Below are 19,122 nucleotides of genomic sequence, written 5' to 3'. Positions count from 1 at the left end.
CCGCACCCAGGACACACATGCTCCGGTGGCCCGCGATTCTTAGAGGGTGACCGCCTTTTAAGCCCACGTACTCTTCTGTCTCTGTACCACCCGTGCCTTAGGTGCCGCCTTCTTCTTCAGGTCTTCTCTCCTGGCTTAAGGAGACCTCGGCGTTGTGGAGGTCCTTTTTAAGGGGCGCGGCCAGATCCAGGCCCCGCCCCGTTCTGTGACGTACAGGGTGGTGCGCGAGGGAGCCGGGAGTAGGGGGGTGCGGCTGGATTTAGTAGGGGACTTGCGGGCCGGGGCCGTCGCCCGACGCCTGTGCCGGCTTTTCTCCCTCCGTCGATTCGGAGGAGCCGGGGCGACCTTGGCCTCCAGCGTCTCCGGTGAACTGACGTGGGGGTGGCGGCCGGGATGGTGATGCTGGGCTTACTGCAAGCGGGCAGGTCGGTGCTGGGGCAGGCTATGGAGCAAGTAACAGGCGGCAACCTCCTATCCATGCTACTCATTGCCTGCGCCTTCACGCTCAGCCTGGTCTACCTGCTCCGCCTCGCCGTCAGCCACCTGGCCACACTGCCGGCTGGGGCGGTACGTGCACCCCCAGGGGTTCTGGAGGGGGACGCTGCGACTAGGTCGACCGAAGGGCTAGCGGGGGGCTGGGACCGCGGTGGTGCTGGGCTGGGCAGTGGCGGCGGGCGCGCTGGGGGGTGGGGTGGGGTGGGGGAGGGTGGCAGCGGCACTGATGCTGGTGGCGCTGGTGGTCGCGACTGCCTTGACCTTGCTGGGCTTGCTGCTGGGCACCCCGATGTCGGTCGCGTTTCTGGTGGTGGCCGCGTGTCTGGTCCTGGCTGGGGTCGTGCTTGCCTCGATTGTGGTCGTAGTGCTGGCAGTGTTGGCCAAGGCATTGGTGGCCCTAATGGCCACGGCCGAATCCGGTGGCTGTGGCCCGCTGTGGCGCTGAGCGTCCGGTTGGCCGTGCTGGCCGCCGCAGGGGGTGTTTCGGGCCTGGTGGGGGCCCTGGTGGTGATGGTTTTGGCAGCTTCGGCCCTGCTGGCCGTCATCCTGGTGGCTACCCTTGTGTGGTTAAGTGACCTGTGGGCTGTGTCATTACCCCTAATGGCGATTTACATCAGTATGAAAGGAGATACGTTCAGTTTGGTAGAGTGAGAGTTAACTGGAGTGTTGTAGGGACCTTCCTATGATGCTAATAAAATACCAGATCCTCTAACTTAGTGGCTTTACTGACCACTAGCTTCGTGCTTCCCTAATATATTTGATGAAGGCATCCTTAGCCAGACAAACCAAGTAGCTTTTTTTTTTTAAAGGTACATTTATTCTACAGTCTTTTTCTTTATTTATATTTATTTTTGGCTGTGTTGGGTCTTTGTTTCTGTGCGAGGGCTTTCTCCAGTTGCGGCGAGCGGGGGCCACTCTTCATCGCGGTGCGCGGGCCTCTCACTATCGTGGCCTCTCCCGTTGCGGAGCACAGGCTCCAGATGCGCAGGCTCAGTAGTTGTGGCTCACGGGCTTAGTTGCTCCGCAGCATGTGGGATCTTCCCAGACCAGGGCTCGAACCCGTGTCCCCTGCATTGGCAGGCAGATTTTTAACCACTGTGCCACTAGGGAAGCCCCCAAGTAGCTTTTAAAACGACCCTTTTACTGACAATGGAATATACAAACTATTGACCAAGTAGTTTTAAAAATTATTTTTGTTTGAACCATAACAGGCATGAGGCAGTGGTTTTTTTTTTCCTACATGTGGTATTTTTGAGGACGTGGTATTTTTGAGGACGTGGTATTTGTCTTTGGAAAGACAAAGGTAACTTTAGCGTTTTAAGATTGTTGCTACTATTGTCCAAAGAGTGAGTTTGTAGAGCTCCTTACTATTTGAGACCACAAAAGATATGAGGAGTATTATCCTTTTTTATCATTCCATGTTTGATTTCCAGGAGGCTTGATGTTGTAATCTGCAGGTCTCATTTTGGGGCATCTGAAGTACCTTTTATAGTGTGTGCTAAAATGTTCCTGCTAGAACTGATCTACTCTCTGTGTGGAATCAATGGATCTAGATCATTTGTTGAGAGAAGCATGAAATGTGTTCTGTTTACTGATCAGTGTAGCTTCTTAAACATTTCTCTTCTTTCCCTCACGTTACTTTGTCTTTTTCCCTACCTTCTTTAGTCAAGATTTTGGGACTAAAATTGTGAGTGGTAGTAGAAATAAGTGGTGAAGAAACCATAGTTTGACTTTTCTGGGTTTTTCTACTAATGATCAGGATAGTTGCCTAGAGCCACTAATAATAGTGGGCAGATTCTAAGAAAGTGTTCAGCATTTATAATTGCAATGCCTTGGTGTTTGTCTAGTCGTTTATCTTATACTAGGTTTTGAGTTTCTGTTCTTTTTACTATGGCTATTCTCCTAAGGTATTTGCAGTTTGTTTGTTGTTAAGTTACTTTTGGTGCTTCATCTTTTGGTAACTTTTTTTTTTTTAATTATTTAATTATTTATGGCTGTGTTGGGTCTTCGTTTCTGTGCGAGGGCCTTCCCCAGTTGTGGCAAGCGGGGACCACTCTTCATCGCGGTGCGCGGGCCTCTCACTATCGCGGCCTCTCTTGTTGCATGCGGAGCACAGGCTCCAGACGCGCAGGCTCAGTAATTGTATCTCACGGGCCCAGACGCGCAGGCTCAGTAATTGTAGCTCACGGGCCCAGTTGCTCCGTGGCATGTGGGATCCTCCCAGACCAGGGCTCGAACCCGTGTCCCCTGCATCGGCAGGCAGACTCTCAACCACTGCGCCACCAGGGAAGCCCCATCTTTTGGTAACTTTTTAATATTAAGGACAAGTTTCTTTTTTTTTTTTAGTCATGAAACTAAACAATGTTTTGTAATAGGAAATGTAAACTGGAAGGTTTTTTTTGTTTTGTTTTCTCTTGTAGAAAAGTCCACCCTACATTTTCTCTCCAGTTCCATTCCTTGGACATGCTATAGCATTTGGGAAAAGTCCAGTTGAATTCCTAGAAAATGCATACGAGAAGGTAAGTCTTCCAAATCATTACAGGAAAAGAAATGAGTGCTTTTCCAATTTTCTTTTAAACGGCAGAACATTAAAAAAAAACGTGTAATCTTATGCTTATTCCCAGTATAGGAAACTGATAAAATTGGAGCTGCTCTGGTTTAAGAGCTGGAGGGGCCTTGGAGACCCTTTTATGTTCTTCCATGTCCTGGGATGATCTCTGAGGAAATCTAGTTCTGGCAACTATGGTTTAAAAACCACTGGCCTCAATTTTGTATTCACTGATCATAGTTAAAATTGATACTGATTGACCCTTCTTTTTCTTAACCGTGCGTCTGTGGAATTTTCTAACCTGCTCTACATGTCTTCTGTGACTTCACTTCCACTTGGGTGACCCACACAGCACTGTGGCCCCTCAGACCTTTGCCCCTCTCCTCCGCGATGAGCTTTCTCGTACCAGTTCCGCCACTTGCTCCACAGTGCCGCTTTGGACTTGTTGTCACTCTTACCTGTTTTACCTCCACAGTATTAATTTAGACACCCTATTCTCAGACCACAACTACTTCTCCTGGTTAGCCTGTCCAACTCCTTCCGTTATAACCATTCTTTGACCTCATTAGATGGTCCAGTCCACTGTTCCACTTACTTTCTCCTGCTCCAGCAGCCTTCTTTATGTTCCTTCTTTTTGCACTTTGGGGCCATGGTTTATCATTTCAGTTACACTCTCGCCAGTACCGTAAATTTCCTTGCCCCTGGCTGTTCGTTGTGCTTTACCTGGTAAAAATCCAACCTTGGAGGGAGCCTAATAGTCATTTTTCCTTCCTTGTACCAGATTAGGTCCTTCTCATTTTGTGATTGCCTACCTTGAATGAACTTTGAACACTGCTCAGCAGTCCTGTTATCTTTCTGTGGTTGGCTTACTTTCCCACTCAGCACAATGACTATTCAAACCTTCACTTTTTGAAACTTCTAAATCTTCCTACCTCTCTCTATTAAAGCAGATGACTTTGTCTCCTCTGTAAAGAGAGATTAAAAACCATCCAGTGGGAACTCCCTCATGTTCCCAATTTCAAACATACAAATCTACTTATAGAAATATATATATAAAATAGTATTCTCTTTTCTTCCTATTACATTAATAATTCTAAAACACTTAACTTTGTGTAGTACTTAGTGCTTTATATATATTATCTCACTGAAGCTCCACAAAAATACTTTCAGGTATATCCATTTTATAGATGACAAAACTGAGAAACCGGTTATTTAATTTGTTCTTGGGCTCACTGCTAGCTAGTGACCAAGCCAGGATTAATACATGGTCTGATATCCAAGTCTGTGCTTTTAATGATGATGTTGATACTAATAATAATAATAGAAACCACTTGCATTATATTTACGATGGCCAATGCACTGTTTTCTTTTATGTATATATAATATATGATGACATGAGATATATATATATATGTATATATTTGGTACATATAGCAAAAATATATATACTTAATCTTGACAACAGTTCTGTGAAGTAGGCATTATTATTATTATTCCCATTTTATAGGTGAGGGAAACGGAAGCACAGCAATGTTAATTTGTCTGACTGTAGGACCAAGGTCACAGCTAATATGTGGAGGAGCTGGGATTTGAACCTAGGCAGTCTGGCTCCAGAATCTTGTGCTCTAGCCCACTATATGCTGTCACCTTGATTTTATTACACTATTTTGCCTTCTATGGGAGATTAAACTCTCCATCCCTCTTTTGTCACAGGAACCTTCTTCTATTATTTCTTCTCTCTATAGTTGACTTCTCTCTCAACTAGATCTTTCCCATTTTCTCTGGAAAGTTCTCAAAGGTCACCCATTTAAAAAGACCAAAGCTTCTCTTAGCCACTCAGTCTCCTCTCATGTCCCTCCCCCTGCAGCGAGTTGTCTGTACTTAGTCCCTATTTCCACACGTCCTACTTACTTACTTTTTAGTCCACTCTAGTCTGTCTTTTAGCCCCTTCACTAATGAGCTCCATGTCCTAATCCAATGAACTTGACTTCTCAGCTCTATTTGTCAGGGATGACCACTCCCTCCTTAAATGTGGCTTCTCTCATTTTTTCTTCTACTTCTATGACTACTTCTTCTCTAACTCATTTGTGGGCTCATGCCTGGCCATTTACTGTTGGGGTTCACTGAGGTTTGGTCCTTGGCCTTTATTCTTTCCTAGATGATCTTGTCTCTACCTGCAGCTTCAGTTATTAGCCAGATATAGATAACACCCAAATTAATGTCTCTGGTTCAGGTCTCTTCTCTGATCTTCAGACCTGGATATCCAACTTCCACATGATTCTTTCTTAGTTGACCAAAGGCACCTGAAATCCAGCATTTTTAAAGTCTGACCCTTGATCTTTCTCTCTCCAATCCTGGTTGTCCTATTTGCTTCTCTCACCATTGTTCTCCCAGTTTTGCAATGTACCAGAGGCCTAGGAGTCATTCTTGATACTTCTTCATCCATCAATCCATTGCCAAGTCTGCAGATTCTCTCTTCAAAATAATTCTGTATCCATCTGCTTCTGATCTCCACTGCTCCTCCATTACCTTGTCCCAGGTATTCATCATCAGGTTCCTGTAATAGGCTCACTGGTCCTCTGGCTTTCCTTTAGCTCCTGTCCCTCTCTCCTCTCCATACAGGAGCCAGAGGCATCTTTCTTGTAAAATATGCACAGATTAGTCTCTTTCCCATGCAGTTTAAAATCTTCCATCACATTTCATTGCTTGCAAGGATAAAACTTCCTGAATATGGCTTACGAGGCTCTGTATGGTCTCGGCCCTACCAGACTCTGCCCTCATCTCATCCTTTCCCTCTCTTTCTCTCACCTTTAGGACCTTTGTGCATGCTCAGCCATCAGGCTAACTGCTACCATCCTTCAGGTCTCAGCTCAGGTGTCTTTTTCTCTTTTTAGTCTTCCTTTGATCATTCTCTCATCGCAGAGTTGCTTTCTGTTGTGTAGTACTTCTCACATTTGCAGTTTTACATTTGTTAATGTGATTATTTGATCAAGTTGTATCTTTTTCAATAGACTAAGTTTCATGAGTCACAGACAGTATTTTTGTTCATGATTGTATCCCCAGTGCCTACAGTCTGCAATAGTAATCAGAAAACTGCAAAGCGAAGCATTTAACACATAACTTGATTAACAAAAAATTAAAAATGAAATCATTCAGTGTTGGTGAGATAGTGGTAACACTGATAACTAAATAAACTTCTGGTGTCTTCATATAGCAAGTACTGTAGGAAAGGTCATATCCTTTGGCTACTCCTGTAAATTTATCTTTAACCAAAGGGAAAAAAATCTATATTCTTAGAGATATTATATAATTATCTATAGTAAGTAAAAAATGGACAGATCAACAATAGTGAAAGAACAGTTAACATACGATGTCTGTGTAAAAGACAGAAAATATTTTCAACATAAATAGTGAAAAAAGCAGAGTAGAAAGTTTTATTTATATTTTATTTGCAACTGAATGAATATAATTTGGACAAAGACTGGGGGAAGAATTGTATTAAGGCTTATGAATGTTTTAATTTTCAGCAATGTATTATTTTGTTATTTGAGACTGTGGATTTTTTGGTAACATCACTATGGGTACTTTTCTCACTTTAGTATGGACCTGTATTTAGTTTTACCATGGTGGGCAAGACGTTTACCTACCTTCTGGGGAGTGATGCTGCTGCACTGCTTTTTAATAGTAAAAATGAAGACTTGAATGCAGAAGATGTCTACAGTCGTCTGACAACACCTGTGTTTGGGAAGGGAGTTGCCTATGATGTGCCTAATCCAGTAGGTGACACTGTTATCTTGAAGAAAGACAAATCTATACTATAACATTTATAGCTAGTAGTGTAAATTATATATCTAAAGTAGAGAAGCAATTTATGCTTTGACTCGAAAATCTGAAGAATCATGAGACAGTTAAAAGAAGGAAAACCATGGGTAGCTGACGAAGAATGGGTATTTTGTCTTATAGTTGCTGGCATGGACTTAGCAATTTTAAAGGGCTTCCTGTACAAAGAAATAGAATCAATGAGAACTTAGCGTATTAGGATTTGATTTGAGCAAGTAAGAAGAAAAATCCCATTATTTCATCAGGAGGGCCTCCTACCTTCCTACTCCCACCTGAAATTTTAGCATAAGAGCTCTTTTGAGCTAGAGATTGTTGGCTTTAGAAGTTTGTGTGATTTCTTTCCTCCCCCAGAGTCAAATATTAAAGTGCTGCAATTTGATGTAAAATGCAAATCAGATAATTAGCCCAATTACTTGGTGTGGGCTCTGGCTGTGAACGTACCATGCATTACCCAATACCCTAGTATAGCAGGTAAGAATTGGCATTGAGTGTTGCTTCTGGGGATTGAGGAAGTGTGGGCGAATGAATAGCTCTCCTCAAGACCAAAAGCAAGAGCCTTGGGCAATCTCTCTGGTTGGATGTATCTCTTCATTTTCCGCACAGGTAATCAGATTCTTAAAATAGAACTGCCCCAAAGGGCTAAAACCATTCTTTGTCTTAGTGTGAATTTATTCTGACTGTATTACATTCTAATTAAACTTTTGAAAGGTAGCGTAAGTGAGGAGTGGTATTTGGGAATAGATGGGAGAGTATGTGAAGGAGGATAAAAATATTAGCAAAGCATAATGGACTTTTGGGAGATTGTGTTGGCATCTGGGTTGGGTTGGAAGACTAGAATATAACAGAATAGGACTAGTGAGCCGTGGAGTCAGGAGTGGGGAAAGCGTGTATGTATAGAAAGGAAGGCAGGAAGTGGGATTCCTAATTTATCATTTGTCTTGGGCCTGCGTAGCAAGTGTCTTCTACGTGTTACTTCAGATATATGCATAGATGCTTTAAATTTCCCATATCTGGTGTGTAGTTAAGAAAATTATTTTTATTTTCAATTCTTCAGAAGATTGTTTTCTTTGAGTGTTAAAGAGTTATAATAACCCAAATGAATCTTATGATAAAACAAAATTGTGTTTTAATTCTTATATACCCTTAATATTTTAAAGGTTTTCTTGGAACAGAAGAAAATGTTAAAAAGTGGTCTTAACATAGCCCACTTTAGACAGCATGTTTCTATAATTGAAAAAGAAACAAAGGAGTACTTTCAAAGTTGGGGAGAAAGTGGAGAAAAAAGTAAGTAAAATGTTTTGGTTTTGCATTTGTCCTAATATGTCTACTTTTCTGTGACTAGAAATCTTAAGAGTGTGTGTGTGTGTATGTGTGTGTGTGTGTGTGTGTGTGTGTGTGTGTGTGTGTAAAAAGCAAACTACACCATATGTAAAACCATCTTAGATTTAATGAAATGAACATGGTATGATTACCGTGGAGTTAAAAGACCCGAGAGGAAGTGATTACAGTGAGTCCCCTACATACGAACCTTCAAGTTGCGAACTTTCAAAGATGCGATTGTGCTCCGTATACCAGCTGTTGTACTGTACTACTATACTTTTCAAGGTACTGTACTGTAAGATTAAAAATGTTTTCTTTATTTTTTGTGTTTGTTTTTTATGTATACTTTGTGTTAAAAGTATTATAAACCTATTACAGTACAGTACTATATAGCGGATTGTGTTAGTTGGGTACCTAGGCTAATTTTGTTGGACTTACGAACAAATTGGACTAACGAATACACCCTCGGAACAGAAGTTGTTCGTATGTAGGGGACTTACTGTATTGCTGCTCATTTAGCAAAACCTTAAAATGGGTTAATTAATGTGTGTATTATTTAGCTCATTTATGTGAATAATATAAAAATGATTCATAATTGAATTTTGAAATAAACTGAATGTAAAACTTACATTCAAGGTCATTTTAAGATAATAAATAAAATAAAAAATTTTGAACTCCCAATGGGCAAGTAGAAGTCTAAATGACTTAATTATATATGTATTACATTATTTTTCTCATATTGTATGGGAATGACTTATTCCAAGAAAAAAGTAAATTTAAATACATAAGCTTACTGTACCACCAAAAGTGTGATTTTAGCTGTTCCCAATAAAAATCTTTAAAAAAATGTATGCTTCCTCACATTATATAGGGAGTATATTGAATGTAACTTAGAATTCTTTGGATTCTCTGAATCCAGTTTTTATATTGGACTGAAGTAAGTGTCGCCTTCAGAGACAATTGTCATACTCACAGCAGGAAGCAACATCTGCCTACAGGGCAGTAAGACCTCTGTGTAGGTCACCACATTCTGGGTCTGGTCTTCAGCTTCTATAAAAGGTCCAGAACCTGGTTTTATTTAATATACCTGAAGTTCATGGGACATACTTCCTATTCTACAAGAAGCCGATGCATGAACTAGAACGCCAACTGAATAAATACAAGTGAGATGTAGTTATGGCACCAAGAACCCCAGAATATTTGCTGAACTTCTCTTTTTTGGCAATCTAATTGGAAAGCCAAATGATAACTGGAAGTTCGTTTGGTGAACATGGAATTAAAGAACAGGATATTGATTGGGTAATTGTTATGACTTTTAAAGTGTCACCCAGATGTGCTTGCCTGATGCATCTGTCTCTAATGTTTGGATATACAAGTTGGTGGTTACAGTTTTCTTTTATGTATGGTCAAGACTTCAGTTGTTTTCTGACCTTTGAGTTCCCACTTTTCAGTTTTTTTCCCACTTTTGACCTGGGGAATAATCCATTCTTCAGTCTTTGGACTGCTATTCCTTGGAAAGCACCTTATTATTGTCCCCATATGCACTAAATAACCTTTTTACTGCCTTTATTATACGGTGATCTGGAACTCAGATAACCACATTCATTTTTATCTTCACTTTTTCTTTTCAAGATGAAGGGCTCATGAGTATGAGTGAGGTTTTAGATACCTTTGTGGCATCTATTTTGGCTGTCCAAAGAGGTGGGGTGCCTCCCATCATTTGGTTTCTTGCCTCTCTTTGTTGTAGCCACATATTTATAGGCTTTTTTTGATGGTAAGAATAGGATCTTGTTGGTTCCTGAGTTAAGTTTTTATTCTCATTTCCTTCACAGTACTTTTATATCTCTAAGAAAACAACATTTCAAAAGAATTTTTTGGCAAAAGTAATGGGAATGATCTTTTTCCCTCTAGATTTGTTTGAAGCTCTTTCTGAGCTCATAATTTTAACAGCTAGCCATTGTTTACATGGAAAGGAAATCAGAAGTCAACTCAATGAGAAGGTGGCACAACTGTATGCAGATTTGGATGGAGGTTTTAGCCACGCAGCCTGGCTCTTGCCAGGCTGGCTCCCTTTGCCTAGTTTCAGGTATGGATAAAGAAATGATACTTGGTCATTTCACTTTAATTACTGTAGTGTTGGTTTGCTTTGTATTAACAAAGATAAAAATTAAATATAAAACCAACAAATTGGGGGAGATTATGAGCCTGCATTCTTCTGTAAGCATTCGATATTTCTTTACACAGTGAGCTTATTTAAGGTAAGTTTCAGTTAATTAGAAAGGTAATTTGTTGTCTATCTGTTCCAATATTTTAAAACCTACTTATCTCACATATTCCTTGTACTCAGGAGGGTTTCTCAACTCTACCTAAAAGTGATACAGCCCTTCTAAGCACTTGTTTGAAAGTATTTGACTAATTTGTAGTATATTGTGAAGTTTGATTTGAAGTATTAGTACCTTTCTTTAATTTTCTCTTTGTCTCCTTGACAGCTCTGTTATCTCCTTACGAGTAGGGATCATCTATGATGCAGCGAAACATTGCTCATAGGACCTGATGTGTAGCTTAGTGTCTTGCATATTAGTAGTCTCTCTGTGCCTTTGTTGATTCATTTCTGTTCAGGTGAAAAATGGGGATTTATTCTAATGCTAAATCCTGTAGAAGAACCAGAGTGACTCTGTCTGCTTCAAGAACTAATTTGGTTAAAAATTGGAATTTCATGTTAATGTAAAAGAGTATTCTGCTTTCTCTTAAACTGGAAAATGGTTATAAAGGAATAATCATTTGAGTCTTATTTTAGACCTTCAGTTAGAACACAGGTAGTGTGTAAAGAATCAGGGATATGTATGTTAAAACACATTTCCTGCCCTTAAGGACCTTAGAAATGCCTAACAATATAAGATTTTCATGGCTTCTTTTTTTTCTCTTGGTTCTGAGTTTTCTCAGTTTGATGCCTGAAAGTATTACCTTATTTTTTAAAGTCATTTTCATGTTTGAATTACAGACGCAGGGACAGAGCTCATCGAGAGATCAAGAATATTTTCTATAAGGCAATCCAGAAACGCAGAGAATCAGGAGAAAAAATTGATGACATTCTCCAAACTTTACTAGATTCTACTTACAAGTAAGAGCGCTTCAGATCACATATTAAACTGAAGCAGGAAAGTTTTTACACATTAAAACATAGTTAAATAATATGTACATTTAAAAAGTAATAATGCTGGCAAAATTAGTAGCTATGACTTTTGAACTTTTTAAATGGATGAGACATAAATTACTGGGATCCTGTGCCTTACTGGAATCCCAGTACTGTGCGTGGTGAAAAGTTTGCTAGTAAGCCTCAATGAAGTCTTTTGTAACCAGTATCATATTTTCTATTGGTCTGTCTCTTTTCCCTAAAGGAAAAAAAAAAAAATTCTGACTTGTGATGGGCAAATGCAAGAGAAAAATTAATTCATTTTGACCCTTTATATAGAGGTTGAGACATGAAATGTGTCTGTCAAATGTTAAATTTGTGTATGTGGTCCATTCTTTAGGGATGGGCATCCTTTGACAGATGATGAAGTAGCAGGCATGCTTATTGGACTGCTCTTGGCAGGGCAGCATACATCCTCAACTACCAGCGCCTGGATGGGCTTCTTTTTGGCCAGAGACAAAACACTTCAAGAAAAATGTTACTTAGAACAGAAAACAGTCTGTGGAGAGAATCTGCCTCCCTTAACTTATGACCAGGTTTGTTGGATTTTCAGTTTCATTGCTGCCTCTGACACCGAGTATGTGTGGCTAATTTTTAAAGGGGACAATTTGGGATTTTCTATATACTAGAGATTAAATTGATTAGATTCTTTATTTTTAGAAAATTCCCCATAGCCTTCCCTGAAATGTCCTAATGTTGGATCCAGTTTACTAGTATTCTTTTGAGGATTTTTGCATCTATATTCATAAAGGATAGTGGTCTGTAGTTTTATTGTTATGTCTTTGACGGGTTTTGGTATCAGTATTACTGGTCTCAGAGAATGAGTTTGGAAGCATTCCCTCCTCTTTTACTTTTTGGAAGACTTTGTGAAGGATTGGTGTTATTTCTTTCTTACATGTCTGGTAGAATTCACCAGTGAAGCCATCTATCTCTGTGCTTTCTTTGTGGAAAGTTTTTTGATTACCAGTTCAATGTCTTCACTTGTTACAGGTCTATTCATATGTTCTGTTTCTTTTTAAGTCAGTTTTGGCAGTTTGTGTCTTTCTAGGAATTTGTCTATTTCATCTAAGTTGCCTAATTTGTTGGCATACAATTGTTAAAGTATTCTCTTAGCATCCTTTTTATTTCTATTAGGTCAATAGTGATGTCTCCTTTCATTTCTGATTTTAGTAACTTTTAAAATGATAGCTTAATTGATACATAGTTCACATACTGTAAAATCTACCCACTTAAAGTATACAATTCACTGGTTTTTAAAGTATATTCAGAATTGTGAAACCATCATCACAATTTCATTTTAGAGCATTTACATCACTTCCAAAAGAGAGCCGGTACCCATTAGCAGTCAGCTTCATTTCCCCTGCCCCTGGCAACCACTAATCTACTTTTTGTCTCTATGGATTTGCCTATTCTGGACATTTCATATGAATGGAATCATACAATATGTGGTCTTTTGTGACTGGCTTCTTTCACTTAGCATGTTTTCAAGGTTAATCCATGTTGTAGCATGTATCAGTACTTCAGTCTGTTTTATTGCCAAGTAATATTCCATCGTATGGCTGTACCACATTTATTTATCTCTTCATCAGTTGATCGACATTTGGGTTGTTTCCACCCTCTTGCTACTGTGAATAACACTGCTCTAAACATTTGTGTATAGGTTTCGAAAAAGCTGACATTGATGATTTTTGCTAATGTTTTCATTTTTTAGATGAGTGAATTTTTGAAGGTCCTTACCATGCCATTCTTCAGAGTGATCTGTTATCTTGCCTTCTTTTTCTTTACTGACCAGGGACAGTAATAAAACAAGATATTCCCAGTTACCCTGAACTTGTTTGTATCCTGTTGAAGTATGTTAAATATTTGGAAAACTCGGGAAATTTTTTCTCTTTTTAGCTCAAGGATCTAAATTTTCTTGATCGCTGCATAAAAGAAACATTAAGACTTCGACCTCCTATAATGACCATGATGAGAATGGCCAAAACTCCTCAGGTGAGTCTCCTGGCTAGATCTTTTCCTCTGTGCCCCCAACTGTTATTTATAAAAAAGAAATATCATAATATCAAAGAGAATCTTTTAAATTAAAAAAGTAGAATAATCACTTCTACATAATTTTCAGTTTTACATATTTTAAATGTATAAATGTTTTTACATCATTGCAGACAGTATACATGCTCATCTGTTCTCCCTACATTTTAATTTAACAATTAGGGTTTTTTTAAATGGAAGTATATTTTTTTCTTGGTTTTTAAAATAACATATGTATTGTTGTAAAAAATTGTAACAGTGTGGAAGTGTGTAAATTGGATTGTGAAAGGTTCCTTGAAATCCCACCCCTACGCCCAAGGCATTATCACTTTTTAAAATTTGTGTATATACTTCCAGCCCAATGTGTGTTATGTGGAAATCATCTTGAGTTAAAATAATTTTTAACTGGCCTATCATGTAGCCAGTTTAAAAATATATGTATATTTCATGTATATTAATGCTTTATTACACAATGGTCTGATTATTTGTTAGAATATTTTTAAATTATCTAGTGAAATGTGTTGCTTTCATTTGTAGACTGTGGCAGGGTATACCATTCCTCCAGGACATCAGGTGTGTGTTTCTCCCACTGTCAACCAAAGACTTAAAGACTCATGGGTAGAACGTCTGGACTTTAATCCTGATCGCTACTTACAGGACAATCCAGCATCAGGAGAGAAGTTTGCTTATGTGCCATTTGGAGCTGGTAAGATGATTACATTTGACACTTGAAATGTTTGTTCTGACAACATATTTGTGCCTGTCAGAATAATCCATGTGATTTTTATTTACAAATATCTTTCCCTTTCCTCATAGGGACATTCCTGCAAACATCTGTAGGAGTGTAATCTTTTCAGGTTGGAAAAAGTATTTCATTTGTACTAAAGGAAATAGTTCTGTGAATCCTTATAATGTTGTATCACCTTCTAACCCATCTAGTTTTATCAGTTCCGATCTTTATAGTCCACCCTGTTTTCCCTTATCATAGCGTTTAAAGCTCTTTGTGAATTCTGTTTTAAAGAACCATTGGAGTTAGCACACCATTTGGGCAATTATTTCAGGCTAAGTATGATGAGACAATCAGCATTTCAGAAAAGAGCAATGGCACGGAAGCTTTTCTGGATTGTTAGTGAACTTTCTGGTTCTCTGCCTATATATCCTGATGATAAGATGGTCTTTAAATTTGGACAGGTTGTGCATAGGTATGCAAACCTCTGCATTTCAATTAAGATCCTAAAATAACACAGGCAGACTCGTTCCTCCAATAATTTCTCCATTCATTGGTACTTTGTACAGATTAAACTATATTCTATGAATTATTTGTTTTTCCAAAGTGATCATTTAAGTGACATGACATTTTTGTCATTGGTCACACCTTTTCCATACAAAAATGAAAGTATAAAGTCCTTTGGGAACTTCAGATCTTAATAACTATTTAGTAAAGAAATTCAATAACGGTATATGATATAAATATCAATAAAAGAGTCATAGATTGTTCAAGTAGTTGGAAGGGGCAATAGTTCTCCAGCCCAAATTCTGCCCCATTTCTAAACTGACAATTATCTGGCTTTTATTTGGGGTTAGTGCAGACCCCATTGGTTAACAGCTCAGTCCCAAAAGACTGTCCCTCACCACTTTAGATGCCAATTGTAAGTCCAGGTTGTCATCTGTTTTTCTGACCAACTGGCTATAAATTCGAGGTTCTCTAGATCCCCTCCTTGGGGTTCCATAATTTGTTAGAATGGCTTACAGAACTTAGAAAAGTTTATTTACTAGATTACTGGTTTACTATAAAAGTATACAACTCAGGAATAGCGTGATTGAAGAGAAGCATAGAGCAAAGTAGAAGGAAGGGGTACACAGCTGCCAAGCCCTCTGTGGGTATGCCACCCTCCCAGCACCTCCACATGTTTACTATCCTCGAAGCTCTCTGAACACTGTCCCCTGTCCTGTCCCTTCCCTGTACTTCTGTAGGGATTTTGTGGAGGCTTCATTACATAGGGCACGATTGATTAAATCACTGGTCATTGGTGATTAATTCAACCTCCAGACCCTCTCTCTTCTGGAAGTTGGGGGGGTATTGCTGAAAGTTCCAACCCTCTAATCACATGGTTGGTTCCCCTGGCAGTCTAGTCACCTCATTAGCAAACTCAAGTGTGGTTGAAAGGGGCTTGTTATGAATAACAAAAGGCTCTTTTCCTCTTTGACCTTTATTGCTCTTTTCACTTAAGAAATTCCACAGGTTTGAGGAGCTCTGTGCCAAGATGGAAGACTAAATACGATTTCTTATTGCAAACCACATTATCACAGTTGCCATAACCTTAGTATTGAAGTCAGATTTGAAGTCAGTTTAAATCCTCCAACTTGGTTCGTCTCATTAAGGATCGCTTTGGATATCCCAGTCCTTTGCATTTCTGTATTCATTTTATAATCAGCTTGTCAGTTTTTACACGTATATGATATGACCTTTTAAATTTTGATGTGTTGCTATTTTCAGTTTATTAAATTTCTTTTTCTTCCATTATCATTTGTAATGGCATTTAAAGTTTTGATTGGAAGGTTCATATTAACTTTTGACTATGGCTCTCTTGGGACAGAAGTTAAGAATATTCTAGAATATTTCCAAACTAGATTATCATTGTATGTTTCAAACCTTACTTATTTTTAACCTAGATAGATGTTAGGTTTCAAAAAAACAATTGGAAAAATGATTGTGTAATTACCCATATGCTGTTTCCCCTAATAACAGACATTAAAAATCTCTTGGGATTTTTATTAGTTATTTACATTCTTGTGACAAGAATATGTCATCTTTTTACTATAATATCTGTATATCTGCTGTTCACCTTAACTGTATAAACAAATTTTATCACTCCAGGCTCAAAGACGTGAGAAAGAATTTCAACCGACTGTTATCGAAACGTTTTCTTTTACAGGGCGTCATCGTTGTATTGGGGAGAATTTTGCTTATGTTCAAATCAAGACAATTTGGTCCACTATGCTTCGTTTATATGAATTTGATCTCACTGATGGATATTTTCCCACTGTAAATTATACAACAATGATTCACACCCCTGAAAACCCAGTTATCCGATACAAACGAAGATCAAAATGAAAAAGACAGCAAGGAACTAAAATGTGAAACATCAGTGTAAACTGCAAAAGCATTGAAGAGAATGAAGTTCATGAAACAACTCCCAGTGTACTTTTTTTTGAGTGTGTAATTTTAAAAGACAGCCAGCTTAACTTACGGTTTTTATATTTTAACTGAATGGTTCCATCAAATCCCATGGCATTTCAGAAATTTCCTAATAGTTTTATGATGGATAAAGGAAAACTATAAATTTCTATATAGTTGGTTTCCTTTCCTTTAAGGAAATCAGGCTCATTAGTTTGGGGGGGATCTTTGATAATTGGCAGATTCTAAGTAACACAATTTCCAGGTATTAATTTTAAGAGCATACATAGCTCTTGGCAAGTAAGTTCAGAGTATTCAACTCTTGTAATAGATCTGCAAGTATAAAAGCCCAGTGAAATACTTGGAAGCCTTAGATTATTCATTTGTTAGGCAATGTATGTATGTGTGAGGATGGGTGGGTAGGGAATAAACTCACCTATAAAGCCTTGGATAAAAGAGAATCCTATTGTTTTGGTATGATAATATTTAGCAATGATGGAGCTATATTGTAGGAAAATATATTTGAAATAACTGGAAGTACTGTCTGTAGGAAATTGAGATCTATGACAATGACTAATTGTTTTTCCTAAAAAATAATTAATATGAAAGACTGCTTGTGTAACTTGATCTAATTACTAAATATTACATATTTATCTGTTTGATAAATTTGTATCTGGTTCCACATAGTTGCATCTGTGTGGAAGTCCAAAATAAAGTCCTTGAGGGATAAATTTTGTTCTTTGGCTCAAGGTGGTTCCTGCTTCCTCTCCAGAATCTAATTAGGGATGTTTGTTACTAGTTCTGTTAGTTTAGGTTAACAAGCTTTTTATTTTTTTCTTTTTAAATAGAAAATCTGAGATTGGGGAATGTGGCTTTAAGATAAGGGTAATACGAAGCAGGGGTCTTGGGAGTGTATCACTGGTCAAATTCTGTGAAGCCTGTGTTCAAGAATCAACTCAAATTGTAACTGGAGACGTAACTATATGATACCTGTAATTTGACCACGTACTTTGTTATTACTAGATGGGGTAAACATACTTTCCCTTATGTATATTACAGTTCTGTTTAAAAGGCTGGAGGACTCATGTTAAACTCTACTTGTGAAGCTAAAATCTGTGTTGTTGAGTTTTTCACATTAAAATTATCTTTGAGAGTATAGTCTGCATTCACAAATTGTAAAGTGTGTGGTTCAATGAGTATAATTTAGGAATCTAGGAACTTGGATGGGAAAAAAGTTCCATCTTTATTTGTACTTATTTCAAACTGTAATTTAATATTTTCTTTACTTATGAATTTAGTCAACAAACCATACTAGTATTAGCAGTACTCATGATTTTGCAAACAGAAATCACAGATACTTTTCATATCCCGTTATAGATGTTGCAGATCTCTTGAAATATCTTTAACTTTCATCACTACTTTGACATTATGGTATTATAGTTATTAGATCTGCTAGATCTTATTTCTTTACTCATCACAAAAAATTTTTAAAGAAGTTTGACTATTTCTATATAGTTGGTTTCCTTTGCAATCCTATATATTTTATGTCTTTAAAAGCATTATTCTGAGAAGGGATCCATAGTTTCACAAGATTGCTAGAGAGGTTCATGGCACAAAAAAAAGTTAAAACTCTGGTAAGGCTGGTCCATGTTTAGTGAATAGTTTTAAGACTTAAAAAGATTTAGTTTTTAACCACAGACCAATTATTGAGAAGCATTAACAAGTTTGACTGCAGAGGCCTAATGTCATAAGGACGGTGATGGTCAAATGATGATGCGAGTGAAATAAGATTGATCAGAGCACTTGTTTATCTGCTCTCTTTTCCATTCTCTCTTAAGAGTAGAATTGCCTTGAATGGAAAGCTATGTTTGTTTAGCTAAAAAAGGTTTTACCCACAACCTCCCCTCTTCAACTAACTGTTTTAGAATACATTTGTAACTTCTAGAACTCCTTATTGGAACCCAGCTGCTAATATGGAAAATTTAGGTAATTTGAAATTTCCAAGAGTGTAGATTGCCTGTTTGTGTTGGTGTAAATCATAGAATATCTAATGGTAAATAAAACCCTCTGGAAATAAGTATCAAATACTACTCTTCTTGCTATTTTAGTGATGGCCGTGTTATCAGTAGGACTCTAGTTAAGAAATAACATTGAGATCTATATTATCTCTGTGAAAGCATCTCACTCTGAATTTGGATTGGACAGCAGGAATACTGCTTAATTCTGCTGCATTGTGGTTAATAAAATTTAAGATTCTGTATTATCTTAGTGGACATGGCTTTGTGAGGACACACCTTTGGATACAAGTAACCTTAAATATAAAAGGGCAAATATGGATTAATCATGAAAATACCCATTTGGCTTCTAAAAAACACTATATGTAGACTTAAAGTCGATAAAAAAGGCACATGGAAAAACTTCCTCAATGTAGGGAAAGAAAAATCCCAATAGTAGCTAATTCTAAAATTAGGACAACTTTCTGAATCTCTAAATGCTACATATTTGAGATATATAATAAGG

General features: G+C 38.1%; 1 protein-coding gene across 2 annotated transcripts; it reads left to right on the top strand.

The window, feature by feature from the left end:
* The first annotated feature begins 211 nt into the window (after positions 1-211).
* Positions 212-18,862, top strand: LOC103016503 (lanosterol 14-alpha demethylase). 2 transcript variants are annotated; one of them, XM_007195794.3, is made up of 10 exons: positions 215-567; positions 2,916-3,014; positions 6,643-6,819; positions 8,041-8,167; positions 10,115-10,289; positions 11,205-11,324; positions 11,737-11,932; positions 13,293-13,388; positions 13,962-14,130; positions 16,361-18,862. In XM_007195794.3, exons 1-10 carry the CDS (start codon positions 394-396, stop codon positions 16,537-16,539), a joined length of 1,512 nt encoding a protein of 503 aa, XP_007195856.2. In that variant the 5' UTR covers positions 215-393; the 3' UTR covers positions 16,540-18,862. The 2 variants fall into 2 exon arrangements, with proteins under 2 accessions (XP_057405562.1, XP_007195856.2); XM_057549579.1 differs by lacking the exon at positions 11,205-11,324 and having other exon boundaries at positions 212-567.
* Positions 18,863-19,122: the final 260 nt, after the last annotated feature.

Source organism: Balaenoptera acutorostrata, chromosome 7 (assembly GCF_949987535.1).
Source record: "Balaenoptera acutorostrata chromosome 7, mBalAcu1.1, whole genome shotgun sequence".
In the NCBI taxonomy this organism is placed as follows: domain Eukaryota; kingdom Metazoa; phylum Chordata; class Mammalia; order Artiodactyla; family Balaenopteridae; genus Balaenoptera; species Balaenoptera acutorostrata.
The sequence above is the reverse complement of the archived record's forward strand: the minus strand, read 5'-3'. Positions and strand labels throughout refer to the sequence as shown.

What these genes read in the sequence shown, in the direction of transcription:
- LOC103016503 (XM_007195794.3), top strand. Translation starts at nt 394, where the DNA reads ATGGTGATGCTGGGCTTACTGCAAGCGGGCAGGTCGGTGCTGGGGCAG. An exon ending in CTCCCTTTGCCTAGTTTCAG is followed by an intron (nt 10,290 to 11,204) that starts GTATGGATAAAG and finishes TTTGAATTACAG; the next exon opens with ACGCAGGGACAGAGCTCATC. An exon ending in GAATGGCCAAAACTCCTCAG is followed by an intron (nt 13,389 to 13,961) that starts GTGAGTCTCCTG and finishes TTTCATTTGTAG; the next exon opens with ACTGTGGCAGGGTATACCAT.